This window comes from Emydura macquarii, unplaced genomic scaffold, assembly GCF_026122565.2.
Source record: "Emydura macquarii macquarii isolate MOO-44397 ecotype Brisbane River unplaced genomic scaffold, CSIRO-AGI_Emac_v2 contig_2531, whole genome shotgun sequence".
In the NCBI taxonomy this organism is placed as follows: Eukaryota; Metazoa; Chordata; order Testudines; family Chelidae; genus Emydura; species Emydura macquarii.
In genome coordinates, this window is record NW_027132668.1 from 9,936,460 (window position 1) to 9,950,906 (window position 14,447).

The 14,447-nt window shown below is 40.6% G+C and overlaps 1 protein-coding gene across 3 annotated transcripts in view; it reads right to left on the reverse strand.

Moving 5' to 3' along the window:
* Positions 1-4,921: 4,921 nt before the first annotated feature.
* COL4A2 (collagen type IV alpha 2 chain) overlaps positions 4,922-14,447 on the reverse strand; it is a 191,355-nt gene continuing 181,829 nt past the window's right edge. For all 3 annotated transcript variants that reach the window (XM_067563700.1, XM_067563702.1, XM_067563703.1), the window contains 3 exons: positions 12,010-12,201; positions 11,384-11,670; positions 4,922-6,872 (listed from right to left, as the gene is read on the reverse strand). In XM_067563700.1, the coding sequence (XP_067419801.1) occupies positions 6,618-6,872; positions 11,384-11,670; positions 12,010-12,201 (734 nt within the window). In that variant the 3' untranslated portion in view covers positions 4,922-6,617. The remainder of the gene's footprint in view (positions 6,873-11,383; positions 11,671-12,009; positions 12,202-14,447) is intronic.

A 14,447-nucleotide genomic window follows, 5' to 3' on the forward strand; every position in this document is an offset into this window, starting at 1 on the left:
AGCAGAAGGGAAGTAAAGATCTGAATTTTCCAAAGTGAAACACAAGCAAATGACTATTTTTGGAAGGAGTGGGAGGTGAACCTCAAATGGCCCTTATACATCATAAAGGAGCAGTAAAGTTCACTGACAGGCTTTTTGTTTTGTTTTGCGTTTTTTTTGTCATCACTGCAGTTAAGAGGACTGGTAAGTCTTTAATACTATTCATAGAGCGTCTTAGCACTGTCAAGTATGGTGAAGGATGTAGTCATCAAATATCTCATGCAGAGACATGAAAAACAGGGATAGGCAGGGCCACACAGAGAATTTTGAAGGCTCAGTGACCTCTGAAACTGAACTCCCCCTCCCCCACCATCCTTCCCAAAAAAATGTCAAATGAGGGGAGTCCTTGGAAGTGGTGGAGAGGCACTTACCCCACAGAGGCAGCTCCTGTCTGGTGGGTGGGTTCAAGTCCCCACTCAGGGTGTTGCGATCTGGTGTGCAGGGTCATGGTGTCACTTAGATTTGGTTTGTCCGTCACTCCTTCATGACTCTGGGCCAAACCTGAGTGGTGCTATGAACCCATGTGCCAGGTTGCAATGCTAATCCATTTGGGGGCTCTCAAATGGGAGGACCCAGGGCAAACTTCCCTCCCACCCAAGCAACAACAAATGTAGATCCCAATCCTTGAATTCCTTTGTGTGTGTGTGGAACTCTTATGTATTTCAACAGGAGTTCTGCACATCAACACAGCAATTTAGTATAGACAGCAACTTAAAGCCTCAAAAACAAGAACATTAAAGTCTTTTCTGCAACAATTAACTTACAAATACTCCTTATTTTGCTTTACAGTTCAGTTCTAAGCAGGAGACCATTAAAAACCCCAAAACCTTAGGATTCCATGTGTGTGCCTCAGCAACTTCAGATCAAATGTGCTCAAATTTACAAGTAAATACAAGTGGAGCTCTACCCTCTCCCTCACAGCACAACTAGCCCTGAGAGTCCGACTTTTTTCCTTCTCACACCACTTCATCACTAATAGGAGTTCTGCATGACTAATGAGCCTTAGTTACACCTCTGATACCCTGCTGGGGGGTTGTGCAGGGATAGCTCCTTGGAATTTAAACAATCCTGTTGATGATTCACAGGAAAGTATTTGCTGACTGGATCCTGAAAAAGGGCTAAAAGCAATAAATGCTTATTTATGTCCCTACAGTCATCAAGTGTAGCTCTGACTCCACACAGGGTGCAGACCTGAAATCCAACAAAAACAAAAAACTGCACTCAAAAACAGAACAATGTAAATCTTTAGAGCTTACAAGTCCACTCAGTCCTATTTCTTGTTCAGCCAGTCACTAAGACAAACAAGTTTGTTTACAGAAGATAACGCTGCCAGCTTCTTATTTACAATGCCACCTGAAAATGAGCAGGCATTCACATGGCATTACATATTACTTGCCAGATATGCTAAATATTCATATGCCCCTTCATGCTTTGGCCACTATTCCAGAGGACATGCATACATGCTGATGATGGGTTCTGCACAATAATAATCCAAAGAAATGTGGACTGATATGTGGACGTTCATTTTCATCCTCTGAGCCAGATGCCACTAACAGAAGGATGATTTTCTTTTTTCGTGGTTTGGGTTTTGTTGTTTTCTGAATTTGTTGCTCTTTTAACACTTCGGACAGCATGTTCCACACCTTATCCCTCTCAGATTTTGGAAGGCACTTCAGATTTTTAAACCTTGGGTCGAGTGCTGTAGCTATCTTTAGAAATCTCACATTGGTACCTTCTTTGTGTTTTGTCAGATCTGCAGTAAAAGTGTTCCTAAATCAAACAACATGTGCTGGGTCATCATCCGAGACTGTCATAACACAAAATATATGGTAGAATGTGAGTAAAACCACAGGAGACATACAATTCTCCCCCAAGGAGTTCAGTCACAAATTTAATTAATGCATTATTTTTTTAATGAGCGTCATCAGCATTGAAGCATGTCCTCTGGAATGGTGGCCGAAGCATGAAGGGGCATACGAATGTTTAGCATATTTAGCATATAGATACCATGCAATGCTGGCTCCAACCGTGCCATGCCTGTTCTCACTTTCAGGTGACATTGTTTACATTTACAGGAGAGAATGCTGCCCGCTTCTTATTTACAAACTTATTTGTCTTAGCGATTGGCTGAACAAGAAGTAGGACTGAGTGGACTTGTAGGCTGTAAAGATTTACATTGTTTTTGAATGCAGTTATGTAACAAAAAAAAATCTAAATTTGTAAATTGCACTTTCACAATATGGACTGCACTACAGTACTTGTATGAGGTGAATTGGAAAAATATTATTTTCTTTTTTTTTTTTACAGTGCAAATATTTGTAATAAAACTAATAATATAAAGTAAGCACTTAGTACACTTTGTATTCTGTGTTGTAATTGAAATCAATATATATGAAAATGTAGAAAAACATCCCAAAATATTTATAATTTAAATTAGTATACGATTATTGTTTAACTGTGATTTTAAAACTGCAATTAATCACAATTAATTTTTTTAATTGAGTTAACTCAAAACAAGTTAAGCACTTGCGTTAACTGCAATTAATTGATGGCCCTGATTTATAACAAAATGTGTTTTATGGACTTGGAGAAAAGACTAGGCGGAAGAGGGGGGGAGCAGTTGTCACCCTGCCCTGTTTCTAGTCAGAGATGCAATGTAAGGCTCAATTGTTTAGCCTTGCACAATGCTGAGGCTTTCAATGGGAAAACATCAGAGGCAACTGCAAACAATCAAAACTACTTGAAGGTAGGAGAGGAACTTTACAATAATACTGGGGTTTGCCTTGTCTGTAAATAGAAACAAAAGCCTGTTTCAGGGTAACAGGAGGAGGGGGAAGACCCTTCGTATTCATTCACCGAAGGAACCCGTTGTGGAGAGGGGAGATGTTCGTGAACGTTTAGATCCTGGTTTTTTGAAAACAGCCATCATCGCAAGAGACTGAACTTTGCAGGGGAACCTGCTTTATTTGACAGGAAAGGTAACTTAATAAGAGTAGACCCAAGCTCACATTTTGTGATTTTGTTTTGTATTGTATTTGTTTCCGCCCACTCTCGTTTCTAGTTACATCTTTATTCTTTTTTAAAATAAATCTATTTTGGTTTTATTACAAGTGCTGTGTAATACAGGACAGATAGTTTAAGTTCCCCATTGTTCCCCATTGTTAATCTGTAAGGTGAAAACAAGGCTGGCATAGCCTGAAGGAGAGTGTTTTAGGTAGCGGAGGCTGGTGATGTTAGGTGGTGCGAGGCACAGGCAAGCCTCCCTCATGCTGGAAGCAGGGAGGAGGTAACAAGGTGATTCTCACTCCTGGGTACCCTGTAAACCATTACAGTAAATTGCCAGGATTATCTGGTTATCTCTCACTTAATTTCCCTGCCATTGCCAGGGGCTTTGGGTACTAGTACACCTTGGTCCATCCTATTATCTGTCTCTGGCACATAATTCCAGTCTCTTGTGGGCTGTAAGCCTTTGGTCTAAGTTGTTGGGTTTAGGGTGCAAGTGCTGGGTGGAGATGGTGGCCTGTGATATACAAGAGGTCAGACCCATTGATCTGATCAGTGGTCCCTTCTGCCCTTAAATTCTATGACTCTATAAATCAACAAATAGATGCTTCTCAGCTACAGGCCTAAAATATTCCCTTGTATGCCAAAATTCTCTGCAGGCGAAATGCAGGGGACATTTCTGCCAACAAAAAGAAACCAAAGTGGATTTGGTAGCTGACTTTAATAACTATATTAAGCATCTGTAAACAAATTAACACTATTCTCTATTGTCTATCCTTCAGTTAGACCTCTTAAAGCGGTTAAAATATGCTCTTGCATGAATTGCACACTGCAAAATTCAGAAGTGAGAAATAGTTAGTTCAGCAATCATAGATATTTGCCAAATACTTGAAGAGGTAAGTTAATTCAGGGCTTTTACTGCAATATGTACTTTACTGTGATTGTCAGGCCTGAGATAGCTTTGAGTGATACTGCCTGCAATGTGTTTCCAGTTTTAATGGCTTTATTTAACTGAAGCAAATATTTGGTGCAATTTTCTGTTGGGGATGTTGGCTCTGGCTGAGGCACCAAAATGGACAGAGATTGGATTCTAGGCTCTGCCGTGACTTGGACAAGTTACTTTATCCTTGTCTTCATGCTTTGTCTAAAATAGAGAGAATACTCCCTTACTTCACAGGAATGTTCAGGATAAATTTGCGGTTCATGGGTATGTCTAAAATAGGAAAATACATCATTGCAGAAACCACGCTAGCTGAGAATTCTTTAAATACAACTGTATGTCTACTGTTTCACCAAGGCTTGGCTCCCCCCGCTCTTTAATTTTACAAGCCATTAGATTAGATTCTATGGTTAATCTCCATCTCAGGATCCCACCAGCGCTTGTCTATACTTGAAATGCTGCAACGAAAGAATTCTTCCATTGACCTAAAGCTGTCTACCCCACGGGTTAGGTCAGCTTAACTATGTTGCTCAAGGGTGTGGATTTTTCACATCTCTGAATGATGGAATTGTATGGTGTAGACCAGGCCTCAGAGCTGCGTTGCCTCAGCTAATGATAATGGTAGGCAACTGAGGAACTGGTTGAATTTTTTCTCTCTCTCTCTCTCTCTCTCTCTCTCTCTCTCTGTAATAACAGATGAAATAACATCTTAGTTAGCAGTCTGTCTCTGAAACTGCATGCATGTCTCCAGCTGACAGACGGAGCAGGCCCCTGCTTGGTTAAAATGGTTTGAATTTAGGTTGAGGAAGCTCATCTGGCCACATTTTGATACTGCTGCTGGCATCCAATTAACACAGTTGCCGATGCTCATTTTTAAAAAGCCAAACCAATCCAAGCCTGGCACACGTTTAGAGAATTGGAACAATCAACAAATAGAGGTGTAGAAAAAAAACCCTTTATTTAAGATAATTACAGCAAGGATGGACCGTAATTACAAACCCCAACAATCACTGAAGCAGGGGAAAGGTGAACTTCATAAGGAGAAGTTAAAACTGACTTTGGAGGCGATAACGACTGATTATTTTAAAGCCAGCACAGTAAGTGTACATAATACTTTCCACCCTTGCTAATAAATGTAGCTTTATTTATTTACTGCAGCCTCCTTACCCCACAAAAAATCTTTTAAGTGTCTTGGCATTTATCTTGCTTATTACCTTGGTGCATGAGAGGCTCACAAGAGAATAAACAAGGGGTTTATCATCACATGGTTCATTCTTCTCTCCCAGGGTTGTGCGGGACAGCTTATCTCTGGGCCTAATGGTCTCTTTCTACAGAAAAAGCAGTTAATTTCTGTGGGTGACCATGTAGCAAACCCAGTAGATCCTTTGCAGGAGGCAGGGGCTACCCAACATGGACCCAGTGGCTCCACAGCAAATCTTGCACCCAATTTCATGGGCCTTTGAGGAAAAACTGTGCAAGAAACCTCCTCTGAGTGACTTCTAGCCCACTCCACATGCCCATCCTAGCAGTACAGCTGACTAGCCACGCTACCATCATCCTCCTACCCTTCAGCTGTGCACTTTTTCAGAGATGAAGTAGATACTGAAGGTTTTGGCTTTGAAGAGAAGGCTGTATTGAGGCATATTAACTTCAGTTGGGAAATCTATGCACATAGCATGGGTTTTCCACGAGCGTATGTTGTATAGTGGCTGCTTTACAATTATATAACCAAATTCATGTGGACCTCTAACCACACAACGTTATGTACATGGCATGGTTGTCAAGGAAAAAACCATGGTGCTAATACCCCAATCTTCTTCCTGTGGTCCCGTGTGTCCAGTGGGCATTTATTCTGTGACACACAACAGATAACTACAGTGGGCCTTTGCTCCTATCTTGTGATGTGGGGTACAGCTGGAAAAATGTGATATGTTTGTGAAGTAACATGCTAGTCCTGGTAATGAACTCTTCTCAATGCAAGAAGAAGAGAGTGACAGTAAATCTGAGCTAATTCAGAATGTTCATAAATTCTCTGGTGGTGAAAGTGGTAGGACAAAAAAAGGCATGGGGAGTTTAAAACAATCTATTTTTACATTCTAAGTGCCCAGGCATAAAACTTTTTACTCTAATAAGAAAAGTTCAAATGCTGGATTTGGGGCTCAGCTCTAAAAGCATTTCCCAGAGTTTAGCCCACTGCTGTTCTAGCACTTACATTTTACCACTCTTACCCCTTCATTAATATAAACTACACCTGCTAGCTTATTGTTGAGACAAGTACATTTAATTGAATGTATACATTAAAACATGTTAGAAGATGGATCTGCCCAAGAGGATTGTTAGATTAGTAACTGGATGTTTTGGTTTTTGTATATGTGTATTTTTTTTTTTGGTGTTGCAAGGTTGAGTATTTGACTCAATTAGCAAATAACATGGTGTTAGACTAGCAAAAATATACTGTATGGTAGGATAAGCAGCCAATATTTGGTATAAGCATTTGTGTTTTTACAGACACTTTTCAATCAACTTTTCATTCAGCTTTTGAGGTAATAAGTTAAAAAAGCACCATTGTGATTTTACTCAAAGGTCTAGAACACTGTAGAAACATTTACTTTTTACTACTAGGAATTTTTTTATTTTACAGATTTTTCATGCAGACTTGACATCTGCTGATATGAGTTCGGATGAGTCCTGCCTTGAGTGTATCTGCTGAGGGCGAGGTCTGGAATTGTTGGTTAATAGTGGTAAGCCAGAAGCTATACTTGTTTGCATAGTAGTGGCAGGTTCCTCGGGCACCATTGCATTCAATGAAAGGAGTAGCTCTGAAGTCTTCCAGACAGCTCCCAGGAGAAACCAGTGACTGTCCTCCACCTTCATCACCAGCTGCAGTGTGCTATGAAGTACAAAGAAGGTAGTGGTCAGATATAGATTAGGACTATCTAAATTGCTGCCTACAGCAATATTGTCAATAATCAATAGGTGGGGGAGGGAGGAGACCAAGGGCAAAATGATTTCTAAATCTATCTGTTCTAAATCTGGTACCTGTTATCTGTGGGACATTACTATTGAGGCATACATAGGGCCAAGTCCTGCAAACCTCACTCCAATGTTAAAGACTTATGGAAGTACTCCCCTTGATGGAAAATTTGTAAGATTAGACCCTTAAACTATCCAGTTTATCTGTATTTTCCATTTTAAAGCTATTTAAATATTCTATATAATATATATTTTCCATTTAAAACCTATCTACCTCTTATTTATTCCAGACATTTAAGATTTCATATTTTCATGGAACTGAAGACTGAGTTGAAATTTTCCTCATCTCTGAGTTTGCAGCAGTGTGGAGGTAATGAGAATTTGCCTCAAACATACAACTAATCTATATATTACACATCCATAAGCTATACTAAGGGAACAGAAGTAGTTTGTTTTAATCAGAGGGTTTTTCCCTATCAATTAAAGAAGTTAATGTTTCTATCAAATGCAGTCTGGATTAATTACACCAGTACATTAAGTCAATGTAGTTATTGTATAATTCACACTCGAGAAGCAAAACTGACACTTAATCATTACTTTTACCCCTTTAAGAACTACATTCCTTTTTTTTAATGACGTGCTAGTGAAACTAGCATGCAACAGTAAACATCTCAACAGATTTCTCCCTACTTTTGCAAAAACATCTAACATTTATTCTCACATTGCTTTTCCCCCCATCTCTCCAACTTCTTCAGTTTTTAATGTAAGAATGAGAAACCAATAACCAGGTTTGTTGTTTAATTCATATGAAAACATAGTAAGAATAAACCCTCACTTCTTGCCTTTCATGGCATAGGCCAACCGTTATTCAGTTTGCAAAGCTGTACAGAGATTAGTAACAAAAGCAGACACTGATCTTTTTACCACAGTGCTAAATAGAAAGGGGAAAGGAGAGGAATTAATACCTTACCTCTCAGTCAGACTGCCATAGGATACCTATGATTCTGGGCAACTACAGGGCTTTCATCTCTGATGCGTTAAACACTGCTCAGTTTCAGGCCTAGTGCAACTCCTAAAATCAATGCAGTGTCACCATGGCTGAACTTGTCCCTCTTCTTTATATTGGGGGAAACAGAAAACTCTTAGCTGCCAGACTTAACTCAATTGCTTCCGGAGAAATAATGGCCTCACATTTACATTTTGTTAAGTATCCTTCAAGTCTCTTCAATTACAGCTGCAGCCCATGACACTGCATTGATAAACACCATTTGAACAGTAATTCAGGATTATACTGAACAGACTCACACAACCAAGTATTTTAAGCTATCTTGGTGATCTGTCAACTGCTAATGTGCTCACAAGAAATCTAGTTTCTACTCAGCAGGGCTCTGAGCCTGCAATAAGATCTGTCCAGGCAGGCTCCATTCTTCTGCATGAAGTCCCACTGACTTCAGCAGGGCTCTGGGTTGACCCATTCTGATCTCTTTGCAGGACTGGCCCCTACCACTAGCACCCAAGAGGAGGGATAGCTACCATTTTATTGAAACCAAGGAAGCTGCAGTGAAACATTATCAAATTGAATATGCTTTTCTTGAGATTACCAGGAACATAATGTATTACAAATCTTATTCTACAATGTTCATAAACTCACATTGTACCTGACCCAAGTACTCCACTAGTCATTGCTTAATCCTGCATGCATGCAGACCAGAAAACTGAAAGTTTCCTCCTATAAACACTTGCAGCTTTTGGCACCTCCCTTGGTAGCAAAGGACTTTGTACTGGGAAATCAATCTCTCGTTGCCACGGCTGCAGCTCTCTCCTTAACAATGCTTCGTATTTAGACAGGGCATTTACAAACATTTAGCTGACTGATCCTCACAACACTCCTGTGAGGTATTCCATTCTATATAGGTAGTACAAACACTTGAACACCTTCCAGTAGATGGATTAAGCTACGTGACTAACTCCCATCACGTGGGGTTTGTTCACTCACCCTCTCCCCAGAGGGAGAAGCATGTACAGTGAAGTGTCTTGTTTTGGTAAACATTTTTTTATAGATAAATATGCCTATTGCTCTGTGTGTGCATGGGTGGGTGTGTTGTAGAGAAGGCAAGGTCAAAGAAATGTGCCTTGCACATAGAGCAGAAAGTGGTGAGGTTTGTGATAGTTCTTAGTTACTGGGGAAGTTCATTCCAGTCTGGGAATCAGACCCTGGAGAAAGTTCTGTCTCCCACCCAGATGAGCTTTACTCTTGTTGGGAGTTCCATTGGAGCAGAGGAGTGAAGTTGTACACCAGGGACTTCATCCTGAGCTCTAGATGGTCTTTTAGATATCCTGGGCCCAGGCCATGGAGCACTCTGAAGGTAAAGAATGAGGTGCTGAACTTCATTTGATATTCTATCTGAAGCCAGTTTACAGAGCAAGAGCAGGTCTGACATGTTCCCAGTAACCTGTGTGGCTGCGGGGAGACACTGCAGAGTTTCCCAAGTGCTGATGGTTTCATGCCCAGGTATATTGCATTGCTGGGGTCCAGCTGAGCAGTGACAAAGGCATGAATAATTGAGGCTAGGTTTTGTCCGTTAGGATGCGACACCAGCGGAGGTGGCAGAAAGCATTATTCAGAGATGCTGCTAGATGAGAACTCTGTCAGCAAGAAATCCAAGAGTATTCCTAGACTATGGACTAAACTAACTAATTATGGCTGTGCTTCATCAACCAATGGAGACTGCGTCATGGCTGCAAACTCTTCAATATACTCTCTTCTCCCCACCAACATCACCTCTGTCTTGCTCAGGTTCAGCTTCAACCAGCTATTTTTCATCCTAGAGCTGATCTCATCCAAGCACTGGACCATTTTAGTGGTAGTGGTGTGATCTGATGTGGTGAAGGATAGGGTAGAGCTGTGTGTCATCTGCATGTTGCTGGTACTTGAGTCTGTGTCAGCTGACCCATCCCCTTAGTGACTGACTGTGCATGTTAAAAAGGATTGGAGAGAGCATTGATCCTTGTGGAACGCCAGACGAGGGGTCTAGTGGGCGAGGGACATTTACTATCTCTACTCAATGGGAATGTTCTTCCAGGAAGGACTCAGATTATTTTAATGCATTATCCCAGACCCCTGCCACCTCTCTCAGGTGAGAGAGCAGAATCTCATGGTCAACCGTATTGAATACAGAGAGGTCGAGCAGGATGAGAATAGGTGTCTGTCCCCTATCCATTGACTGAAGGAGATCATTCATCAGTGCCACTAAAGTGGTTTCTTCAATTTATTTATTTTTTTGGTTGGGTGTTGTTTAATAGTCAACATTTTCTGTGGAAAATGTCAATGAAAGTGAGAGCGTTTTTTGTTTTGGTGAAATTTACTGTGGGAGGTAAATCCATTTTTTGATCAGTTGCAGTTAGGTAACTTTCAGAAGGCCAGAAACAAAATCAGTAGTAGAAATGAGATGAGAACGTAGATATTCCTGTCTGTTTATCCAGTACCCACTACCATGCTTAGCCGAGTGCCTTTGCAGTACCTAGGCCTTGGTCAGACACACCTCTCTAACTTGTCCCACCAGGTGCATATGATATTACTTTCTCTGGGCTGAATTCTGCATTCTTTGCACAGCTCCAGATCCTGTTTATGTCAGTGATAGTGTTAGGTGAGAAAGGAATGCAGGATTGGGCCATGTGGGTGCTGTAATAGCTTTGCAAAAAAGGACAAGGTAAGAGTATAAGATCCTTACCTAAGTTACGTGGCTCCTATTACCATAAGGGGTATATGGTCTTAAGGATGAATGATTTTCAATTTTAAAACTGGGACAAACCAAAAACACCATGAAATATATAGTTGCTTAAATAAACCTTTTGTCTGTTGAAAATCAAAGTAATCTTCACCCTACTTATTAGTATTTTTGACTGACAGTCTAATTTTCCCTTTTTGTGCAGATTTTACCAGCTCCATTGCTTAACATTATTCATGAAAGACCTATTACCTACTCCTCATTCATTGTCTCTCTCTCTTTCTCTGACAATGGCGTAGTGGGCTGCCCTTCCCCACCTCAGTGCATGAACTCTAGCCCTCATTTTTATTCTTAGCTCATGCTGGCTTTTGTTTGTAGGATCCATTTTCTCTAGCATGTAAAGCAGATCATATTTTCTGCTGTCAGGTATGATTTGCCACCTTGAGCATAGTCATGCCAAACACCATGTATTAGTCTGGTTAGAGAGAAACTGTTGCCCCAGCCATTCATGCAACTGTAATTGGCCTCCATGAGGAGGGATGGAGCAATTTTCCCATACATTTCTCATCCCTGCTTATACAGGAATAGATTCAGTGCTTTTGGATTTTTAGTAAACCTGAACAACTTGGCATGAATGTGGGACCCTAACTTAATTTAACTTTGTGTGGTATTGCCAGTAAATGTTGAAAAGAACAAATACCATAAGGAAGGAATAGCCAATCCATAAACTGCGCCATCCTTCAGGGCAGTGTGGAATAGAAACGTCTTGACTGTGGACAGCAATTGCAACAGCTGGGGCCTCACAGACAGAACAACGACTGATATATGGTCTAATTTCTTCTTCTGCCACAGGCATCATTGGAAGAGGTGCTGTGGTTGAGAGCCAGTAGGATTTATCATTTCGGTTTGCGTAATAACAGACATCCCCAGGGTTACAGTAGAGGAAAGGCATGGTACTAAAACGAGTCAAACAAGATCCAGCCAGCCCTGTAAAAATAAACCATCACAAATTGTTAGCATATGCACTTTCAAGTAAGGATTTATTTTTAGCTTATTGCCCATATCTGCATAACTGTTCTTCAGTAAAACTCATTCAATAACATTTATACTAGTATTACAGTTCCACTCAAACTTCAGTAGTGACCTGGAGGAACCACCTCTGGAGGAAGATGAAAGGCACTAAATTTCCTTCTATCTGCTGTCCTTTCTGGGCATCAAAGCCCCAATTTTCAAAAATGGCCTCTGATATTTCATGCCCCTAGCTTTGAGTGGGAAAATCAGATTGAAAGTGCCAAATGTTGAGACATTGAAGAGCCATATACGTACCAAGGTCCTGGTTATGTGCTTTTTCCTGGCCTTCAAAATACAATAGACTGTAGCCACTCCAGAGTTTGTTCATACCAACTGGGCACATTGGCTCTTGTTCAGACTGGCTATGCTTCACCAGAAGGTACCCAATGTTAACACTGCGACCTGGCATACCTGGTAGCCCAGGGTTACCTGGACGGCCTGGTTCACCTTGGGAAAAATGGAAAGAGACAATAAGAGAAACTAGGGGACAGCCATTTTAGACTTGATTCATGGAGGAATTGGTAGCAAAATTGAAGATGAAAGGCAATTTAGGTGACTGTGATCATGACATGATAGATTTCATGATTCTAAGGAAAGGAAGGAGGGCAGTAGAATAAGGATAATGGACTTCAAAAAAGCAGACTTTAACAAATGCCGAGATTTGGTAGGTAAGGGCCCATGGGAAGAAAATCAAAGAGAAAAAGGAATGCAGGACAGCTGGCAGTTCCTCACAGAGATAATATTAAAGACACAACAGCAAACTATTCCAATACAAAAGAAAGATAGGAAGAACAGTAAGGGGCCAATATAGCTCCAGCAGGAGTGCTTTAATGACCTGAAAATCAAAAAGGAATCAGACAAAAATTGGAAACGTAGTGAAATTGATGACCAGTACAAAAGAACAGCACAAATATGAAAGGACAAAATCAGAAAGGCTAAGGCACAAAATGCATTATTACACCTGGCAAGGGACATAACAGGGAATGAGAAGAGATTCTTTAAATACATTAGGATCAAGAGAAAGACAAAGGAAAGTGTACATCCTCTGTTTAGCGGGAAAAGAGAGCTAATAACTGATGACATGAAGAAAGCTGAGGTGCTTAATGCCTATTTTGCTTCAAAATAAAAAGGTTAATGATGACCAGATCTTCAACACAATTAACAATCAGTGGGAGGGAAAGCATGCCAAAATAGGGAAAGAATGGGTTAAAGAACATTTAGATAACTTATATGTATTCAGCTCAGGAGGACCTGATGAAATTCATCCTAGGGTACTTAAGGAACTAGCTGAAGCTATCGCTGCACCATTAGCAATTGTCCTCCAGGGGTTCTGAAAGATAGGTGAAACTCCAGAACGCTGGAGAAGGGTGAACATAGAACCTATATTTAAAAAGGGGAACAAGGAGGACTCAGGGAATTATAGATCACTCAGCCTAAGTTCAATACCTGGAAAGATACTGGAGCAAATTATTAAATAATCAGTGTAAGGATGTAAAAAATAATAGAGTTGTAAGGAATAGTCAGCATGGATTTGTCAAGAACAAATAATGCCAAACCAACTTAATTTCCTTCTTTGATAGGAGTACTGACTTAGTGGATGAGGGGGAGCAGTAGAAGTGATATACTTTGATTTTTAGTAGGCTTTTGACACAAGTTCCGCTTGACAGTCTCATAAGCAAACTAGGGAAATGTGGTCTAGATGAAATTACTATAAGGTGGGTGCACAACTGGTTGAAAGACCACACTCAAAGTGTAGTTATCAATGGTTTTCTCTCAAATTGGGAGGGTGTATCTAGTGGGGTCCTGCAGGGTCAGTCCTGAGTCCGGTACTATTTAATATTTTCATTAATGACTTGGATAATGGAGTAGAAAGTGTGCTTATAAAATCTGCAAATGACACCAAGCTAGAAGGCGTTTGCAAGCACTTTGGAGGACAGGTTTGAAATTCAAAATGACCTTGATAAGTTGGAGAATTGGTCTGAATCCAACAAGATGAAATTAAATCAAGAGAAGTGAAAAGTACTTCACTTAGGAAGGAAAAATCAAATGCACAACTACAAAATGGGGAATAACTGTCTAGGTAGTAGTAGTGCTGGAAAGGATCTGGGGGTTATAGCCGACTCACAAACTGAATATGAGTTGTCAATGTGATGCATCTGAAAAAAAAGGCTAATTTGATTCTGGAGAGTAGTGTTGTACATAAGACATAGGAGGTAATTGTCCTGCTTTACTCAGTACTATGGGGCCTGGTCTATACTTACCCGGAAATTTGGTGGCAGTCGACAGGAGTTATGCAAGCTATGTAGAGTAGCTTGCATTACTTACTTCGACTTCCTAAATCCTCTTCTGTGCGCCATCTCACTACGGTGTGCTGGCGGGAAATGCGTACCCATTGACACAGCGCTATGCTTTTTGTGGAGGTGGTTTTACTAAATTGACTTCCGGATCGATTGAGTGGGTCTTCTCTTCCACTCAATTGATCTGGATAAATCGATCTGATGACGGTGAATTTGCCGCCGTCAGTGAAGACCCTGGGGCAGTATAATTTAGGAGAGCAACAAGAATGATGAAAGGTTTAAGAAAAAAAGAACACTGGGCATGTTTAGTTTTGAGAAAAGAAGACTGAAGGAGGATCTGATACGTCTTCCTATAGGTTAAGGACTGTTTATAAAGAAGATGGTGATCAATTGTTC